The sequence below is a fragment of the Myotis nattereri genome (genome assembly GCF_964212035.1).
Source record: "Myotis nattereri genome assembly, chromosome: 16".
In the NCBI taxonomy this organism is placed as follows: Eukaryota; Metazoa; Chordata; class Mammalia; order Chiroptera; family Vespertilionidae; genus Myotis; species Myotis nattereri.
Window position 1 is genome coordinate 14,416,348 of NC_138091.1, and position 14,731 is coordinate 14,431,078.

Here is a 14,731-nt window from a genome sequence, read left to right on the forward strand (position 1 = left end):
TCCTTCCAGCGCCAGGGGGCGGCGCGGAGGTGCAGAGGGGTCAGCAGCCAACTGGCGGCCTCCACACAGGGCAGGGGGCGGGCCACAAGGTGGGGTGAGGGCTGCGGGGGCTCGCGGGGCTGCGGACCCCGTTTTCCTGTCCCCGAGACCGGGGGGGCGGTGGGGAGCTGCCCGGGGAGCGAGGGGCCCCCAGCGCTCAGGCCTGCCCGGCCCAGGCCCCGCCGCGAAGCCGGGACCCCTAGGCGGCCGCTCCGGAGGGTCCCGCTGCCCAGCCCGGGGCGACCCGCCTCCGACCGCGAGGAGCCACCTACCGCGCGCCAGCTCCCAGCGAAGGGCGGCCGGACTCTCCGCTCAGCGACTCACCGCGTCACCACCGAGCCGAGCGGGGCGGGAAGAGCCGCTCCTCCGACTTCCGGAGGAAGTCAAAGTGGAACCGGAAGTCGAGGGGCGGGTCGAAGGAGGCGCGACCTCCTCGGCTAATGGCGGGGTTGTTACTGGGATCGGGCCGGCTCCTGCGGCTTCCGGGTGGTCAGCTTCGGCTCCTCTCGCCTCGAGGTTTCGGGGTGTGGGGCCGGGCACCTGGGGCCGTGGGCGTCTTCCTGAGGCCACGCTGCGCGCAGCCGGAGAAGGGATGGCGGGCCTGGGGGCTCCCCCGCGGCTGCCCGGGATGCAGGCGCCTCAGCTCCGCGATGCCGCCGCCGCCGGGGGCGCCGGGACCCGAGCCGAAGGGCCGCCGAGACCCCTCGCGCCCCTCGAAGCCCGGGGTGAGTGCACACGCGGAGCACCTCCTGCCCTCGTCGCGGCCGTCGGGCCCTCCCACCTGGTCGTCACCTCGGAAAGCACCCGGCCGCGCCTGAAACCGTCTGCGGCCCAGCCGCTCACCTGGGTCAACATTTTGGGTTTCCTTAGCGTCCTCCACCCGAAACTTTCCATTGTTGAGGGGTCAGGGCGTTTTGAGAATCTGGACACTCGAGTCCCCCTTCGGAGGGTCGGTGTGCACGTTGGAATTGAGCAAAATAGGGATCGTTGTTGCCTGCTGGATAGCCCCCCCCCCTTTTTTTGAGAGGGGGGGCGGTTCTTGCAGGTTCTTCTGACCCAAAAAGAACTTACAAGCCGCTTCCTCTAGGACCTAGAGTCTAGGGTGGTGGGTGAGGGCAGTGTTTCTCGGATCTGGGGGATGTCAGTGAGTTAGGCTGCGCAGCCCGCGCATCTAGGGACTCGCAGAGAACCAGGAAATGAGGGTGCCATGCGTTTGCAGGAACGTTGCAACTCGCAGCCTCTTGCACTTTGCAAGCCAGGTTCACCTCCCGAACTTTACTTGGTTTATTGATATTCACAATAGCAGCACCAGCAGGTAATGAACTGGTTTTCAAGTCAGCAGTGGGGATCAGAGGCACACTGCTAGTTCCCCCCCCCCCCCCAAATGAAAAGAAATGGGCGGAGCGGACTTGCCCTTGGAAACGTGCCTTGGTGGTTGCGTTTAGGCGCCCAGATACAGCTGCATCCGCAGACACTTTCAGTATGTCCTCATCCCAAATGGCATGAAACGTTCCGCACCCTGAACGATATCAGGGCCCCCGTTTTGATATTTAAAAACTACGGTAATATGTTCAGTGTGGTTAAATGTCTGCGTCTTACTAGTGGCTTTGGTTTTGAAATCTCTGCCCCAGTAGCCCGTTTCCTGGAAGTCGCTAGCTGTCACGTTTGCCATTGGAGGCGCTTTACTGGCTGGAATGAAGCTCTTCAAGAAAGAGAAGACGGACAGTGAGTACATGTCATTTGGTCAGCTCTGCATAACGTCTTCCCTGCCTCTGGACTAGCATCTCTTTGTTTTTAGACTTTTAATTTTGAAATAATTTTAGGTTTACAGAAGAGGTGTAAACATGGCATAGAGCAGCGGTTCTCAACCTGTGGGTCGCGACCCCTTCGGGGGTCCAACGACCCTTTCACAGGGGTCACCTAAGACCATCGGAAAACACATATATAATTACATATTGTTTTTGTGATGAATCACTATGCTTTAATTATGTTCAATTTGTAACCATGAAAATGCATCCTGCATATCAGATATTTACATGACAATTCATAACAGTAGCAAAATTACAGTTATGAAGTAGCAACGAAAATAATTTTATGGTTGGGGGTCACCACAACATGAGGAACTGTATTAAAGGGTCGCGGCCTTAGGAAGGCTGAGAACCTCTGGCATAGAGAGTTCTCATGTACCCGTTACCTAGCTTCCCCTAATGTTGACGTGTCATGAAAACTAAGAAATTAGAATTGGTACACACACTAGTCCTCACTAAACCACTCACTCACTTTATTTGGATTTCACTTGTTTTTCCGTTGCCTTTTAGCTGTTCCAGGATCCAATCCAGCATAGCGCTGTCCACCTATGTGCAATGACTTCTTTTCGGACAGATTTGAACGTGGGTTAGTGCGAGTCCAGAGGCTACAAAGATGACTAAGATGCAGTCCAGCCTTTGCGATACCTGTGAAGCACAGATTTTACTAGATGAGGTTCTGTCAGGCCAGAGGGAAGTTCAGGGTGCTCTGAGGGCCAAAGGAAGGCTTAACCCCTACCATGAGCCACTGGGTACCAGCAGACAGAAGAAGGCCAGAGACTGACCGTGGAAGACAGAGGGAGGGAGAACCTGTGGCGGGAAGCCAGGAACCGCTGTGGACAGGCACTTGAAGTGTTTAGCAATTGTTTACAAGAAGTTTATATTTTCGCGAATATTCTAGGACTTCTTAAGATTTGTTTTAGAGTTTTCAGTAAATCTTTACAGTGTCACTTGAATCTGTTTTGATTTTTTTAGTGTCTCTTGATGCCATTATACACAGGATGGTGTTTAAATCTGGGAGTGAGAATTCATAGGCTTTAGAACCTGAGCAATATAAGATTCATGCAGATATTTAGACCTTTCTTTTGTATAACTGGTAGTACTTTATTGATATAATTTTCATATTCTAATAAGCAGTTAAGTTCCTTTAGTTTCACAGTGAAATAAAACTGAAAAGCTAGGAAAGTGTTGGTAAAGACATTTAAGGAAAATGCAAGCTTCGTTTGACTTTAGTTTGGAATGTCACCTGCAATTAATAACATTTTTATTAAAAATGTATTATGACACATACAATATTCAAAGTGTTCCTAAATCATTTGAAAATATTTGCTTGACATGATGCCTCAGCATCTCCAAATACTTTATTGTATATTTCTACAAATAAGGACATTCTCCAGTATAATCACAATACGGTGTTCAAAATCAGAAAATCGACACTGATATGCTTTACTGTTGAGTGTTCAGACCTCTTTAAAGTGGTGCAGCCTGATGCCCTTTATGGCAAAAGTTGTCTGGTTTAGAACCACACCTCATGCCTAGCTGCTTTTTTAGTCTCCTTCAATCTGTAAGTTTTTCAGTTTTTACTTGACTTTCAGGACCTGATATCAGCTATCTCTCTAAAAACCCTGTTTCCTTTTTGTGGAGGAGGATATTTAGAAGTCAGGATACGAGTTTGTTGTTATTGGTATATGAGTGCAGTGTATCTTCTCCCAGGTCCTCTCAGTAGACAGAGCTAGGAAAGAGATATACAGTATGTATATATATATATCTTTTTATCTATATTTCTGTATATATAGAAACCATAAGTTCATTTTGTACCTCCAGTTTCTTTCCAGTACTGCAAGTTTCATTCTAGTTTTCTTTCTTTCTATTGTTCTAACTCCTTGTCCATTTGTAACTCTCTTATCTCTAATATATTTACTGATTTGATCAACCCCCAGTAAGTAAGTAAGCTCCCATCCCGCTGTCCCCTCCCCTCAGCACACAGCTGCCCTCAGCACACTCAGGCTCAGACTTCCAATGCCAGGCCACCACCTTGCCCGCTTGGGCTCAGGCATTCTGTATAGCTATGCCCCCTCTCTCACCCGCATTATGGCACACCTGTTGGCTTAGGATTGAATTGTTCCAGAAGAAATATTTTTACCACTTTCGTTTCTTATCGTCTTTAGTACATATTAGATTTAATTTGATTTTTTTTATTTTATGCTTATTTTCCTTAAGAGGTTTTTTTAAGGTTCTTGAAAACTGACACTATTTCTTGTACATTTTGTGCCCACACAGCCATTAGTATAGTGTGAATCATATATCAGGTATTGAGTAACTATGGTTATATTGACAATTTGTGTGTGTGTGTGTATTTGTGTCTGTTTAAGAGCTGGAGAAGGAACGGCAGCGAAGCATTGGAAAGCCTCTACTTGGGGGACCATTTTCCCTCGTAACTCATACCGGAGAGCCCAAAACTAATAAGGACTACCTGGGTCAGTGGGTATTGATTTATTTTGGTTTCACTCATTGCCCTGATGTTTGTCCAGAAGAACTAGAAAAAATGATTCAAGTCGTGGATGAAATAGGTAAGGAAGCCATCGCTTACCATGAAAAGTATGTTTACTTAATGTCCTTAATGTTACTATGCTTTTCACATTCTAGTATTACTGTTAGATGGAGGTTTGTAATTATTTGGTTTGTGTGAACATAAAATCTTAGTGTTAGGCTTGTCTGTTGCTTGGATTCCCATGACCTATAAATTCTCCACCAAAAGAAGCTTGTTATGATGCTAAGTATTAGTTTGCTTAAAAATGTGACCCTACCTGGTTTGGCCCAGTGGATAGAGCGTCAGCCCACCGACTGAAGCATCCTGGGTTCAGTTCCCTGTCAAGGGCATGTTACCTCAGTCCTGGTGCAGGCACGTTGTGGGAGGTAACCAATCGACATGGATGTTCCTCTGTCTCTCCCCTTCCCTTCCACTCTCTCTAAAAATCAATGGAAAAATATCCTTAGGTGAGGATTTTAAAAAAATGTCAGTGTGGTCTGGATCTCTCTTAACTCTGCTTTGTATCCCTTTATTGTGGCTTCCATCATTGACTCCACTGTTGCCTTTCCCAGATGACTATTGGTTAGACTGAAATCTGTGGGTGGTCTATGATGTGCAGTCAGGGGCATTTATTAATACCAATAAGAAGGCAGGCTACATCCTTCTTAACACATTGCATACCGCATAGAAATCTCTAAGACATACGCCAGGGACCGCACGTTTTTGGGCAAACTGCACATTATTTAAGTCATCATAATGCACTTTAGGTGTTGTTTTTCAGTAATTATAACATTTTTATTTACAAAAACAATTAAACAATAAAAGTTCCTAGTGCTTTTTTAACGTATGGCACTGTGTAAAAAAACATTTTCCTCTATGAAGAGGGACCAAACAAAATTTACGTAAGTATCTAGATTCGCTCCTTTTTCCGTGGGCGTGAAAAACGAGAACACTCGTGAGCGGTCCTTAACAGATGGCGCGCGAAACACGAGAAAACTCCTGAGTGGTACAAAATGTGTTAAAATGAATTATCCCAGGCTATTCGGTTCTTATGAATAGTTTGCCCTGCCTTTGGGGCATGGTGGGGGGACTAACCTATAATATGGGTTGGATTAGGGGACAAGATACCCTGGTGCAGGTATTTGGTGGGTTGTCTGATTCCACCACAGGCAATTACCGATCTGTTTCTCCTCAAGGCCATCCCATCCCCTTCCCGGTCATGTAACACCAGTGTCAGATGTGCCTTTGTTTCCCTAAGCCTTGCTGTAGCTACTACACTCTACTGTAATTGCTGGTTTTCTTTGTCGTTTCCCTTACAGTGTGAATACTGACTAACAGGAACTTTCTTTCAGATGATATTCCAACTCTGCCAAATTTAACTCCACTTTTCATCACTATTGACCCAGAGAGGGACACAAAAGAAGCCATTGCAAATTATGTGAAAGGTGTGTTCCATTACTAATACTTAATATCTGTTTAGCTCTACAGTTTTTGAAATATCAACTCATTTGTACCTTAAAATGGCCTGTGAAATAGGGAGGACAAATGTTATCTCCAATTTTACAGTCAAATAAAAAGAAGAGGCTCAGAGTTATGACTGTGGCTAATAAGTAAATAAGACACAGGCTTCTTAATTGCTGGGACAGGGTCCTTTTATTTTGTCAGGGTGGGAGAACTGAACTCAGCCTTCGTGTATCAGCAAAGTCAATAGAGCCTTGAATTGAGAATAAGGGGCCTTGTTTCTAATTCTGCCTGTGCATCTCATTCTCTCCTTTGTAAAATTAATGTGCATACGTTCTGGGAGTATGTGCATTGAGAGATTAAAAATAAATCTTATATAAACACATTTTGAACTCAGGACATAGTTTATAAACCCAAAACATTGATTATGACAAACATAACTACTAGTGGAAGGATTTCAATTCAAACATCTCAACATGCAGGTCAAAACCTATTAGAAGGTACTTTTAAAGACTAAATTATGGTAGAATTAAAGGTGAATATTTAGGTTTTATGAGCTTAGGTGAGTTGCTTAATTTCTCTAGATTTGAGTTTTTTCAGCTGAAAAGTGTGTTGAGAATAAAGATCTGATCAAGCAGGTTTTGTTCTTATACTAGTGTGCAGAAGGTGGGTGCTTAAAAATCAGGAATTTAAGTTGTAGTTATGGTGAAATTGATTTAAATTACTGGACAGAACAACTAGTGAATAGTGTTCTATTTGTTTTTATTATGACACAGTCTAATGCACATGTCCTCTAAATCTTTGAGGTTATTTTTTAAAATGTGTTTTTGAAGGCCCTTACTATATATTTTATTATTTAACAGACCGATTGAGAGATAATTGACAGAGTGTATATATTTAAGTGTGCAGTTTGTTACCTTTTGACATATGTGTGCTTGGGAAACCATCACCACAAAAGGAGTAAACATATCCGTGCCCCCAGCAGCGTCCTTGTGCCCTTGCTCATCCCTCCCTCCTGCCCTCCACTTCACCCACCCCTTGGCTTCGGCAGCCAGGATCTGCTTGCTGTCTATGTAGATCAGTTTGCATTTCTACAAGTCAATGTAAATAGAATTATAGAATATGTACTCTTTTTTTGAATGGCTTCTTTTAGCTTAATTATTTTGAGATTCATCCTTATTGTAGAATGTATCAATAGTTCATTCATTTTTATTTCTGAATAGTATCCAGTTGATGGACACTGGAGTTATTTCCAGTTTTTGACTATTACAAATAAAACTGCTAAGAGCATGGATATGCACCTCGTTGTGGTTTTAATATGCGTTTCCCTAGTGTTGAGCATGTTTTCATGCTGTTGTTTGCCATCTGTATGTCTTCTTCAGTAAAAAGTGTCTCTTTATATCTTTTGGGGCTGTTTGTTTTATTTATTCACTTTTATTTATATTCCTGATATAAGTCTTTTATCAATTGTATGATTTGCAGATATTTTCTCCCATGGCTTGTCATTGCAGCCATGTTTTTTGAAGAGCAATTTTCCATTTTGATGAGATCCAGCTTATAAACTTGTTCTTGTATAGATAATGGTTTTGGCTTTATATGTAAGAAATCTTTGCATAATCCAGGGTTACAAAGGTTTATGTTTTTAGTGTGTAAAAGTGGAATTAATGTTCATAGTTTGCAAGTTTGTCAGAAACTTGGGCAATAGGGTATTTTCTAAAGCCAGAAAAAGCAGGTATACTAGTAGCAACCAAACTATAAATACCCCAAATGAATAGATACCTGAGTTGCTGCACCTAACTAGACTACCAAAACCTTGTGGTGATACTCTTCATCAATCACTGTCAATCACTTGACAGTGATTGATGAAGTAATCATTAGTAATTGCATTTGGGGGAATTTTAAAATATTTCAGTTAGTAGCTAGAAAATTATTGAAATTTCAACAATTTAAAAAGGTCTGGATGTGCAACTAATTCAGGCTTCTTTTACCTTTCTCTTCATTTACTCATTGAGCAGAAAAGAAAGACAAGCCATCTTGCTTTTTCAGTACCTGAACAATTTTTCAGTTTAGAATGAACTAGTCCAAGGAATGAAAATAGGCTTTCAGAAGAAGGTACTGTGGTTAAATGTTGGACTATCACTTTAATAGTCTGATGAATCCAGGTGTTTTAAGTGACTTTCACCAGCTTACTTACATAAATTCCAAAAACTTAACAGCAGATCCGTAGTATGAGATTATTTGCTGGAAAATGAGATACAGATATTTTGACCTGGTGTGAACTAATAATGAGACAAATTTTTATCTCATGATATGATATAAAGATAAAAACTGTAGTGCTTAATTCATGACAATATCTTTGAACTTCAGCATATCTCATTATTTAAAAACAACTAAATAAGAAATGTGACAAATAATTAGAATATATTCCCTCTTTACTAGATAGTCATGAAAGGATATGACTGATAGATTATTAAGAACCAACTTTCAGTTTCATTGATCTTCTATATTAATATCCTGTTTTCAAGTCCATTGATTTCAGCTCTCATTTTTCTTTTCTGCTTACATGGGGTTTAATTTGCTCTTTTTTTTTCTAGTTTCCTAAGGAGGAAACTTACCAACTTTAGATCTTTCTTCTTTTCTAATGTATGCATTCAGTACTATAAATTTCTCTCTTAAGCACTGCTTTTTCTTCATCCCACAAATTTGGGTAAGTTGCATTTCCATTTTCATTTTTCAAAATATTTTTTACTCTCTTGAAATTTCCTTTTTGACCCATGTTATTTAGAAGTGTGTTTATCTCCACATACTTTGGGATTTTCCAGCTATCTTCTGTTACTGATTTCTAGTTTAATTCCAAAGTGACTTGTATACCACAGGAAAAATTTTATTTGTTCTCTATGTGAAATTTTTTTCTTTTGAAACATGAGGAAATGCTTAGGGACTCACAGGAAGAAAGTAGCAATAGGGCTTCTTTATAACTAGTACTGCTTTTTCATGTAGGGGTAGGTTGTTTTGAGCGCTTCTCATTTTTTGCTGTCTTTCTCATTTTTTATTTAGAATTTTCTCCCAAACTGGTTGGCTTGACTGGCACAAAAGAGGAGATTGATCAAGTAGCCAGAGCTTACCGAGTGTATTACAGCCCTGGCCCCAGGGACGAAGATGAGGACTACATAGTAAGTACTTGCTCAGGTTTCTACCCACAGGCCAACTCTCGGGGCTCAGATGTTCATATAGATTTAAGTGACAACTGGCATCAGAGAGGAAAGAAAACCTGAGATTTTTGCAAATTCCTTAGGAATTAGGGATAAAGAGAAGCCAGCATTTTGGAGCAAAGCTATTTTACTTGTTAAAAGCATTGTATTGTTCTGTGTCCCCTGTGAAGAGGTCAAAGAAATATGCTTCTTTTGAGAAGCAGTGTCTGGCCATAAGGAACTGTATTTTGGGGGTGAATGAATTGAATAAGAATTTAGAAAAGCAAGAGAAAATAGGAAAGGCACAGATAGGTAGACTTTCTATAAGGTGTATTTTCTTTATTTTTTTTTCTTTGTTAATCCCCACTCAAGGACACTTTTTGTGTTGTTTATCCTCACCCCAGAATATTTTTCCATTGATTTTTAGGAACAGTGGAAGAGAGAGGGAAAGAGAGAGAAATATCAATGTGAGAGAAACACATCGATTGGTTGCCTCCTGCACGAGCCCTGACCAGGGCCCAGGCCGGGGAGGAGCCTGCAACCAAGATATGTGCCCTTGACCGGAATTGGACCCAGCCTCCTTCTGTTTGCAGGCCGACCCTCTCTCCACTGAGCCAAACTAGGGCAGGTGTATTTTCATATCTCTATATGACTTGCATCATTAGATGTTTAATTATGTGCTTTTTAATGATTCCATTAAGGTTTCTGCTGTAGCTCATCCATTCAAGAGCTATCTACTTTCATCAGCACTGCCCCAGGAGCCCTAGGCTAAGGCCCGAGCTCCTGAGGTCCGTTTCTTACCAGTGGTCTCACAGTGAGGCACCAACAAAGGGCATGCAGCTGCTCCATTCGGTTTTCTCAGTAGGACATCCTCTCCCATCACAGTAAGAACTGACATTGCCCGGCCGGCGTGGCTCAGCGGTTGAGCACTGACTTACGAACCAGGAGGTCAGGGTTTGATTCCCAGTCAGGGCACATACCCAGGTTGCGGCCTCGATCCCCATTGTGGGGCATGCAGGAAGCAGCCAATCAATGATTCTCATTATTGATGTTTCTCTCTCTCCCTCTCCCTTTGTCTCTGAAATCAATAGAAATATGTATTTTTTTTTTTTTAAAAAAAGTTGACATTGTATTTTAGTATCATTTCCATTTTTTTCTTCAGTTTTCATACTCTGATTTCTGTATTAATTTGGATGGACAAAGTGATTAACCAGAAGAGCTTTTTTACCAGCAAAGCTGTTTTATAGAAAGAAAGCTGGCCAGGACCTTGAGTCATTGATCTGCTGGCTATGCCATGGCTCATTTCCAAGAGCAGTGTGCAGAGGGGACATCTCACTGTGGTGCTTTGTCTGCGGCCCTGTGGTTTCTCTGTCACCTTTGAACCTGGGGCACACTGTAGCCTACAGCCTCAATTTGGCTTCTGGTCCCTTTGCTTTAATCTTATTTTCCATAATCTTATTTTCCAATTCTGATGCCTCCTAGATTTAGGGAAACTTGGGTTCATGAGAAAATTAGCATGTTTCCATAAGCCCTAAGTTTAAGGAAAGAGGAAACCCTACTGTGGTTTTCCCGTGTTGCACCAGCAGCATGAGAAGAATGAGAGAAGAGTACAGGGCGAGAGGAAGCCACGTCAAGAAATTCCAGCTTATTTACTCTTTCTGTTAAAGAGAGTTAACTGGTTTCGAGTTTGGGCACTGAGATTTGTACTGTGTACATCCTCCAGAATGGGATGTTAATATTTTATCTTAATGTGGAGTCCATTGCTCTACGTTTGCCAAATCAACCAACAGGGGGAGACACTCTCCAGTTTCTTGGTTCATTAGTATGGCTTCTGCCCTGGAAGTCACAGATTTTCATCCACAAGATCGTGTGCGAAACTGCTGTTACAATTTTAGGGACTGCAAGGAGGCAGGGAGTATCTTAAAGGTTGAGGTGTAATGGAATGAGGTTTTCTTAATCTCAAACAATAGCAACAAGGTACGCCTCTGGCTTCCAAACGCCAGCGGAGCCCTCAGAGTGGCCGTATGTGTGCTGGTGTGCCAGCCGCTCAGGGGTCCTCTGAAAGCTAAATGTGCACAGCGCTGCCCGGTGTGCATGCAATCTGACAGGGCTTTGTATGCATGGAAACTACTTTTGACAAAGAATATAAATGGCTTTCAAACCAAAAACAGATGTTCAGTGTCATTCAGTGAAAAACATGACTTGTGATGCCATTTTCACTTGTTAGGCCAGCAAAGATCAAAAGCTTGAAACATGTTGTCAAAGTCGAATTTTGGAAAAGAGCCCAGGAGCTGTTGGGATGAGGCACTTCCTGCGTGGTTGACGGGAACGCCCTCTTCAGAGGGCAGTTTGTCAGATGCTCTTTCGGTTAGAGGTTCTACTGTTTGGAACTTACCTGTAGCTATAACCTGCAGCATTGCTTATAAAAAGACTGAAAACCAGACAACCATTTCTAAAAGGCTTACGATATATGTGCTGATACAGAACAACGTCCAGTATGTCATTAAATGAGAAGAAAAGTATATTGTTACTTCTTTGTAAAAATAAATAGGTGACAGGTGGTAAAAGAAATAAGTAGATAGAAACTCACACTAATAGATGCAGAGAATTTCTCTAGGACAGGAGTGGGAAACCTTTTTTCTGCCAAGGTCCACGTGGATATTTATAACATCATTCCCAGGCCATACAAATTTATCAACTTAAACATTAGCTGCTGTATTTGGTCAGACACTTAATTAACTCACCCCTGATGCCTTGGCAGGGCCAGACCAATGATTTCATGGGCCGGACATTCCCCACCTCTGCTCTAGGAGAACACAGGACCTGGCAGCAGGGCTTCCCTCTAAGGAGAACTGAGGGCTCTGAGGGCTCAGAGGGTCTGGAAGAGGAGGACTTTCGTTGAATAAGTGTGTTCTTTTTTATGAGCATAGTTACCTTTTCAAAAATGAAAAGGCCTGTGCGTGTATATCCAGTAGAGATAGTGGCAACAGGATATAAAACGATTGTGGACTTTGAAATTGGGCAGATCTAGGTTCTAAGCTTCGGTCTGGCATTTACCAATGTGATAATTTACCCTCTCAGCCTATTTTATTGTTTGTAGAGGTGTCTGATACCTATTTCCTGGGTTAAGGTGACACTTGAAAGAGCTTGTGCCCTGGCCAGGTGGCTCGGTTTATTTTTCTCTACTGGGAACTACTAGAACTTTAAAGTATCCCACACTAAAAACAGGTGGCAGTTTGCTCTGCCCTTAACCAAATGTGCATTGAGACTTGACCACTGACAAGTTTAACATACATGGATAGTACAATATTTTTATTATGTATTATGAAGTAATTTATATTAAGAATACTCATAAAGTTAAGTTCACTGCACTGACATTCTATTTTTAAATAGAGAATAGAGAAAAGGAAGAAATAGGGAGGAGGAGGGGGTAAGCTTCAGGATAAGGTTTGAAGATGAGCTGGAGACCTAGTTCTGACCAATATTTCAAATGTGTGGAGAAGCACAGAGCCCCTGCCCTGCCCCTGCAGTGAATGATGCAAGACATGGAGCCACAGCTGCCTGAGCCTGCGGGGTACATTCTTTCCGTATCTGAGTGGGCAGGTGGCTCTTTCCATTTGCTGTGTCTTTATGAATGTGTGTTTATAAAAAAGTAATTACCTCACGCATATACCATATGTTCGGATATATTTGAGGGCTGTCTCCAGTTTGGTATGTGTGATCACATCCCTGTCTTTTAATCTTGCCAAATAACAATCAAGCCTGCAGTAAATTCCAAGGACTCTAAATTCTAAGTCTTCTGCTCATTTAAAATGGGGTTTTGTGGAATCATGTAACTAAGAAAGACTGGTGACTAGTCTAAACTTAAGTTAGAGCTAGGAATACTTTAAGAACTTTGCCTGGAAAGGATAGAGCAGTGGTCGGCAAACTGCGGCTCTTTGGCCCCTTGAGTGTGGCTCTTCCACAAAATACCACGTGTGGGCGCACACGTACAGTGCGGTTGAAACTTCGTGGTCCATGCGCAGAAGTCGGTATTTGGCTCGCGAACCGCAGTTTGCCAACCACTGGGATGGTGGATTTTAGGTGATCCCTCCAAGGTGTAATGTTGTGGCTTCTCAGAGTTTCCCGGTGCTTTGCTTCGGATGGGATTGCCCTGTGTAGTGTAAGAATTTCCTGCGGGAGAAAGACACCTGTTGTCATGTTTCCATTTGAATCACTGCTATCAGGGCTAAATACTGTGTTAGAGTCTATAACTTTTATAGTTAGTAGTTGGTTTTCTGGTTTCTTCTCATGAAACATGGTAAGCAGAATTCAGGTCCTGATGAATTGACAGCCAGCTAGCTCTTCCTAAAGCAAAGGCATACACCCAAGAACTCATTGAATAACATAATTTCTCCCCAACACTTTTAATTCCATGCGCTATGTCTTTGTAATACAGTCCAGGGGTCTGATGAAATATTTTACTCATAAATGTCAGCTCTTCCCAAGCGAGCATTGTCCACAAGCATTGACCGTGTTATGAAGGCCAGGCCAGAGCTGCTGTTTCTTAGAAGTGGAATCTTTTCGCAGAGATTGTGTGGATATGCTAAGGATTACACCAAAGGAAATCCAAATTATAGCTGATGTTTCAGGCAATGGTCAGTGCAGAGTTCTACAACACAAGCTATTTGAGATAATGTGTCACTATAATAGGCTTCGGCCCATTCAGTAGATAATAGGTGCCATGGGTTATTTAAGCACAATGTGAAGTTCTGTTATCCTGCAGCACCTAAACAGTAACATAAGCCGCTTATGTTGGTAATCTTGTCATCCCCACCCCCCTTTCTCTGCAGGTGGACCATACCATAATAATGTACTTGATTGGACCAGATGGTGAATTTCTAGATTATTTTGGCCAGAACAAGAGGAATGCAGAAATAGCTGGTTCCATCGCTGCACACATGCGGGAGCACAGGAGGAGGAGCTAGCCAGAGCCGCTGCCCCTGCACTGTTCTCTGCTGAAGAGGAAGGAGCTCCGTCTCCCATAGGAGACCGCTGACATATGTGTGCAACCTGCAGGATGGCCTTCAAGCCGTGAGGACACCTGTGTATTGGACAGGGCCTGCCACCCTTGGAATCAGCCAGCGTGGATTCTTAGAACTTACCGGTTACAACCAAAAGTCTCCCAAATAGCACCGCAAGACTGAGGACCAAGTTAACATGAAGCCAGTGGAGTGGACCTCGGAGAAGGACACAGCCGAGGAGGAGGCATAGTCCGTGCGTTTCCGCCCGGGGTAGGGCCCGTTCAGTGTTGCTGCCTCTCCTTTGTCTGGGACCCCTGCTCCTGCAGGTTGTGGGGCTGGATTCCCAGGAGGAGTGTAATGTCCGCAGTGCTGTGGCTTCCCCTTCGAGTCTGGTGGCTGATGAATTAGGCTCGCTGCCGTTCGAAGTTGCTCTTTACACTTGAAAGCTTATGTGGAGTCGTCCTTGTTAAGAAATATCACTGTCAGGTCTGCAGTGCATTCCCTCTCAGCAGGTGCTGGTCTGACTAATCAAGAGAGAATCTATTGTTTGGGGGAAACCATTAGATTCGTTTCTTTTGGGAACTTTTTTGTGAATTTTAGCCAAATGATGTGCTAGGTTTTCAGTGACACAGCAAATGGAAACCGAGCTCTTTCCTGTCTGTACTGATTGCTCTGTGTGAAATAAATGTTTTCAGTTTTGCA

At 43.1% G+C, this 14,731-nt stretch overlaps 2 protein-coding genes across 2 annotated transcripts in view; both read left to right on the top strand.

Annotated features, from left to right (window-relative positions):
- TMEM220 (transmembrane protein 220) overlaps positions 1 to 14,731 on the top strand; it is a gene marked incomplete at its 5' end in the record, with an annotated part of 47,723 nt that extends 32,992 nt beyond the window's left edge. Inside the window, 5 exons of the mRNA XM_081108758.1 lie at positions 1,674 to 1,764; positions 4,217 to 4,414; positions 5,727 to 5,819; positions 8,893 to 9,008; positions 13,859 to 14,731. Of these exons, the coding sequence (XP_080964884.1) occupies positions 1,674 to 1,695 (22 nt within the window). The 3' untranslated portion in view covers positions 1,696 to 1,764; positions 4,217 to 4,414; positions 5,727 to 5,819; positions 8,893 to 9,008; positions 13,859 to 14,731. The remainder of the gene's footprint in view (positions 1 to 1,673; positions 1,765 to 4,216; positions 4,415 to 5,726; positions 5,820 to 8,892; positions 9,009 to 13,858) is intronic.
- Positions 445 to 14,731, top strand: SCO1 (synthesis of cytochrome C oxidase 1). The gene is made up of 6 exons (XM_081108756.1): positions 445 to 764; positions 1,674 to 1,764; positions 4,217 to 4,414; positions 5,727 to 5,819; positions 8,893 to 9,008; positions 13,859 to 14,731. Exons 1-6 carry the CDS (start codon positions 480 to 482, stop codon positions 13,991 to 13,993), a joined length of 918 nt encoding a protein of 305 aa, XP_080964882.1. The 5' UTR covers positions 445 to 479; the 3' UTR covers positions 13,994 to 14,731.

Excerpts from the sequence above, each read along its gene's own strand:
- SCO1 (XM_081108756.1), top strand. The coding sequence starts at position 480 with ATGGCGGGGTTGTTACTGGGATCGGGCCGGCTCCTGCGGCTTCCGGGT. Across the intron at positions 765-1,673 it reads CGCGCCCCTCGAAGCCCGGG|CCCGTTTCCTGGAAGTCGCT; the intron begins GTGAGTGCACAC and ends CTGCCCCAGTAG. Across the intron at positions 5,820-8,892 it reads CATTGCAAATTATGTGAAAG|AATTTTCTCCCAAACTGGTT; the intron begins GTGTGTTCCATT and ends TTTTTTATTTAG.